At 29.5% G+C, this 5,963-nt stretch overlaps 1 protein-coding gene across 1 annotated transcript; it reads left to right on the top strand.

Moving 5' to 3' along the window:
• The first annotated feature begins 4,391 nt into the window (after nucleotides 1-4,391).
• LOC115698743 (secoisolariciresinol dehydrogenase) lies at nucleotides 4,392-5,711 on the top strand. Its single transcript, XM_030625898.2, has 2 exons — nucleotides 4,392-4,580; nucleotides 4,698-5,711. The coding sequence occupies exons 1-2, from the start codon at nucleotides 4,552-4,554 to the stop codon at nucleotides 5,518-5,520; spliced, it is 852 nt and encodes a 283-aa protein (XP_030481758.1). The 5' UTR covers nucleotides 4,392-4,551; the 3' UTR covers nucleotides 5,521-5,711.
• The last annotated feature ends 252 nt before the right edge of the window (nucleotides 5,712-5,963 follow it).

Genomic DNA, 5,963 nt, shown 5'->3' with positions numbered 1-5,963 from the left:
TACAAAAAGTACAATTCACGTCAGTTTTTAAGTGTCACTTAAAGAATTTACGTCGGTTTATAAAACCGACGTATATACCGTGGGTGACAATGTAAAAGGAAGAAAGATGGAGAAAATGAATGAAAAAAAAAAGGTATGGAGCTGGGTGGGAAGTTATGCATGTTTGTGTATAAAAACATGTTCTCCATGTTTTTAAATTTTTTTATTTATGTTCGTTTACTCTTATTTCCTTCCGGGTGTATGATATGATTAGTTTTCAATACGATTTGGTTTCTACTTACAAAATATTTTAGATATTGGTCACTAACTTTTTTTTTAAGGAAGGTCACTAACTTATTATTATCCTCAAGTGAAAACAATCTTACACCAATAAATCGATCAAATGACCAATAAATTGCCTAACAATAAATATTTTAATTGTAATTATTAGATGTTATTTTTGAATATCTAATTGAATTGGATAGAGATATTAAATGTTCGAATATCTAAATTATATGTTCGAATAGAAATGACAATTTTAGATAACGATTAATATATTTGTATTTGTTGAATTAATTGATCGGGGATGATTAGAATAAAAATCAATGAACACCGGTCACACCACGTCTTATACAAAGTTCAATTAAGTGTGTTTTTTTCAAGAAATATTTAGAGTATTTTATTGTGCCAAACATTACAAGAGTTGACATATTATTATTACTATTAGTGTAAATAAATATTAAATTTCATACAACTTAATTTAATAAATAATATAAAAAATTAATAACTAATCACAACTTACCACATTAATATGGTATTGTACAACATAAATATACTGTACTTAATAGCAAGGCTCTTTCTAGTAGACTCAAGAATTATGTATATTGTATAGTGAAGAAAAACGTGACCCCATACAAAAATGGAGACATCACATATGAAGTTTTGTACTCTTTAAGATATATATAAATATAATGAAAATTCTATAATATACCCTCTTAAAATGGATATATCGATGTACTTTAATCTATTTCGGTATCTAAAAAACTACTTTACATTAATACTTAATTAAGACATCTGATAAAATTTTGAGAAATTCAGAAAAATTTAACACGTCGAAAACAGTGTTTAAAGAGTCTGTTGCATGCGTGACTTTTTTATTTTATACGCGTGTGAAATAGACGGTTTAAACATTGATTTCTATATTGTAAATTATTCTAAATTTTTCAAAATTTTGCAGGATGTCTTAAATAACTATAACGTATACAACTATGAAAAAATTTAAGCTAAAAAATTCTTATAGATAAACAGTTAAGGGGTTGCATCAGTACATCTATTTTAATGGGGTGTATTATAGAAACTGTTGGAAATTATTTTACCAGGATCTATTTACTATCATGTATGTTGGATTAACAACCTAATATGAATTCTAAAACAATGAAAATTATAAAGTTAGAAAACCTTACAGTGGGTGCAGCGGAATATTATGACTCCTTCCGTTCAGATCTCTAGCCCTTGATTCCTTTCTGTAGCAGAGCATCACCAAGATCTGAACCTGGATCTTCTTTTCTCCTTCTTTGATGCAGAATTTCCATAGTCTTACATACTATGATTGAGGTACCACTTGATGTGTGTGGGCACTACTCATCTCACAAGGATTTCGAAATTTTCTCTCTCTTAATTTCGTGGTCTTAAGCATACATAAGCATGCAAGAGAAGAGAACAAGGGTTGCTTTATATAGGGAAAAGGGAGAGCACAACTTTCCAAATAAAATAGTTTCCTTAATTACTGTGTAATCAATTAACTGCCTTATTTAGTGTGATCCACCACTTTTCTATTTTTGCTAGGCTTTGATTAGCAATTACATGGCAATTAAAATTGAAAATAATAATTGGGAAACAAGCAAAGGGAGTGGCCGGCCATAGAGGGAAATGGGCCTCACTTGGATTTTGCAGTTTCCTCAATTTTATTTCTATTTCTCCAAAATTGTTATTTTTCCAATTCTAATCATTTGAATGCCAAAACTAATTATTTAATAATTAAAATAGATTATTAAATAATATTGTCATTTAAAATAATTATTAATTAGACATACAAAGTCTCTTAATTAATAATTAAACCTAGAAACCCTTTTCTTTACGATTTCATCCTTAAACTGTGAGAATTCATAAAGTAGACATAGTCTAACTTTTAGAATTATAATTGATTAATTAAAATCAATTAACTGAGTCTTACAAGCAGTATGGTCTCAACTAGTATGGGGACCATGGGTCTATATAACAGAGCTTCCAATAAGTCGAACCGAATTTACCAAGTAAATTCCCTAACTTATTAATTCCTCATTGAATCCACACTTAGAACTTGGAATTGCACTCTCAGTCATATAAAACGCTCTATATGTTCCACGATATAGACACGTCATTAGTTATCCATTGTTATAACCTTAATGTGATCAATGATCCTCTATATAGATGATCTAGATTGAAAAGGCACTACTGTTACCGCTACACGTTCAATGTATTTTATCCTTAAAACACTTAACCCTGTATAAATGATATTTCAGCTAAGTGAAATGAGATCTCCACCATTTATCTTCGTTTGGTTAAGCTCGAAGGAAATCATCCTTTACTTTCTATTTGCCAAATAGAAGCTATAGATTCCATATTTATGTTAGCGCTCCCACTCAATTGCATTACCGTGTTCCCAAAATGTACGTATCACCCTGACCCAAAAGTAGGCTTAACTAACAAATCAAAGAACACGAGTAACACTCTTGAGATTGAACCTAACCATATCAGGATTAAGATCATTTGATCTAGGATCAACAGGTGATATTGAATTAAATAGATATTACGGTAAATTTTAATATATCTAATCAAAGTTCAATATCGGTCCCTTCCGATGTATACTCCATACATCCGATACTGGTAAACTTTGCCAATGTCCTGGAAATGACATAACACTTTTCCAAGGTGTAAGAATACATATCGCTGATTATACCATGTCAGTCTAAATCCAGTGTTCTGACAAATCAGGGAATAAACTTTTGAACATATAATAAAGATTATATTCCACTGTGCTGACAACACTATAATCTTTAACAAACTCATATGTTCTGGACTTAAAAAGAATTGATACATTATATACATATAATCATGAAATAAATCATGTGAACCATGCAACATAAAATGTTATTTCTGATCTTTATTAATAAGTAAATCTGATTATATGAAATGAGTTTTATTTAGGGCATAAAAGCCAACAGAAACACCCTAAATATAAATATAGAAGAAATTTTAATAGTTACATTATATAAAATCATCATATTTATATTTATTTTTAATTATTTAATTACTATTGAATTGAATGGTTGTGATTAATTTAAAAAATTAAAATAAATAACACGTAACTTAATAAAAACATGATACTTTATTTTCTTATAAAATTTTAATTAAAATTAATTATATTAAAAATTAAATTACAAATAATTAAGGTAATTTGCGGCCAAACTACCTATACTTTGAGGTTCGTTACGGATTAACCCCCTTACTGAAAAAATTAGCGCTAAACTGTCCAAACTCCACAATCGTTTTGGTCAGCACTCATTCTGTTAATTTTTGGCTATTAAGTGCCACATAGATCTGCCACTATGTACACAAGTATACACGTGACAAAATTTTATTGGGCCACCTAATATTAATAATTAGTACACAAGTTACTAATTATTATCAGTTATTAGTTGTTGATCTTAATAATTATTATTGATTATTGATCTTGAATATGTATTATTGAAAATTTAAAAAGTTATTAATTGTTATTGATTATATGGATCGATCTTGAACATGTGTTCTTGATAAACTTAACAACGAATGTTATTGATTATTATTGATTATGACTATGTATCGTCAACAAAAGTTAGTACATCATAAACTGGTTATTTATTGATCTTGAATATGTGTTATTGATAAAATATACATATATGAAGTTATTGCTTATTTTCAAGTTGTCTCTAAAATATGTAATTTGAAGATATAAAGATGAAATAAGAGTTTAGATATAATATATAAACCACAAATTCTCATATTCTAGTATTTTGTATTATTTTTGAACTTCATGATTAATTATTCAAAAATTTATTTTAGAAAGAGTAGAAGTTTGATTTTTATAAAATAATAGAATTTTATTGTAAATATTATAATTAAATAGTTTAACTATTAAAAAAATTATAATAGAGACTTAAATATAAAAATAAAATTATTAATATTAATTGTTAATAAAAATAACTTATTAAATATTTAAATTTAAAATTAATTATTGTTAAAAAATAATTAATTTAATATTAAAAAAGAAAATTTTACTTGTTGGGTTGGGAACCTATATTATAATGTAACCATCATATTACAATAAAAATAACCCTTGAATATATATATATTTATATTAATACCCAACAATTTTACTATAAATACATCCACAACTTATAATCATCGATCATAACATTAACAATCGAGTCTCCGAGAGTACTTAACCATATATAAACTCTTTTCTTACCACCTACCTCTCTCTCAATAAGCAATATGGCACTAATTTCAGCAGCCTCAAAAAGGTATAATATATTAATATTCATGTGTTTTAATTTCATATGTTTTTTTTTAACTTTTTTTTTATATATATATTGATTATGTTTCTAACGCCTTATACATTAATACAAATTTAATTATAGGTTAGAAGGTAAGGTAGCTCTGATCACAGGAGGAGCCAGTGGACTAGGAAGAAAAACAGCCGAAGTGTTTGCCTACCATGGAGCCAAAGTTGTCATAGCTGATCTCCAAGACGATCTAGGCCATTCAGTTTGCCAATCTATCGCAGCATCCTACTCTACTTCCCAAAACGACGTCACTTACATCCACTGCGATGTAACCAACGAATCTCAAATCAAAGCCGCAGTTGACAAAGCCATTAGCACCTACGGAAAATTAGACATAATGTTCAACAACGCTGGCATTTGTGATGAGCCCAATCCTAAAATAATGAACAGCAAATTGTCCGATTTCGAGCGCGTGCTTCGGGTGGATGTGACAGGCGTCTACCTTGGGATTAAGCACGCTGCCAATGCTATGATCTCAGCTAAAACTGGGGGCAGCATCATATCAACGGCTAGTGTTGCCTCTTGCGTTGGGGGCTTAGCCACACACGCATACACAACAGCCAAGCATGCGGTAGTTGGATTGACTAAGAGCACTGCTGCAGAGTTGGGACAGTTTGGGATAAGAGTGAATTGCGTGTCCCCATCTGGGGTGGCCACGCCGTTGGCTACGGAGTTTTGTATGGTTAATGATGAAGAGTTTGAGGACATGTTTATCAAAGCGGGTAACTTAAAGAATGTGGTGCTTAAGGCTGAAGATATTGCTAATGCTGCTCTGTTTTTGGCTAGTGACGAGGGACGTTGTGTGAGTGGAGTTAATCTCGTTGTTGATGGTGGTTTCACTGCTGTTAATCATTCTTTTCAGTTATATCGCTACCCTGATGATGATACTCAGGCTTGATTAAAATGAAAGTCAAATTATTGAATAATATATGTATTTTAATTTGTACGGTGAAACGTAATTAAAATATAGAGTCTCTCATTGTGTGGAAATGTGTAATAGTACTGTAATAATTAAACCTCTGCCTCTGAGCAGAGGTCGCTTGAATGTGTTGTTACTTCAAAGTTTATCTTATCTTCAATGTGTGGAAATTGTGTTGTTTTACTATTATATTTATTTATTTAATTTTTTTTTTAGGTCTTTCTTATTTTTACACTTCCAAACATTTTTTTTTTTTTTACATTTTTATAGAATTTTATATAGAAATTTCTTTTGCAACTAATGCTGCAGCAATCTAAATCGCAACAAAAAATTGTATAAAAACCCCTATTGCAACTAGCACTACAACCACTTTAAAACTCAAACCGTAAATTTGAAAAAAAAAATTAAAAAATAATATATGG

This window comes from Cannabis sativa, chromosome 8, assembly GCF_029168945.1.
Source record: "Cannabis sativa cultivar Pink pepper isolate KNU-18-1 chromosome 8, ASM2916894v1, whole genome shotgun sequence".
NCBI lineage: Eukaryota > Viridiplantae > Streptophyta > Magnoliopsida > Rosales > Cannabaceae > Cannabis > Cannabis sativa.
Note: the sequence above shows the minus strand (reverse complement) of the source record. Positions and strands in the feature narration are given on the sequence as shown.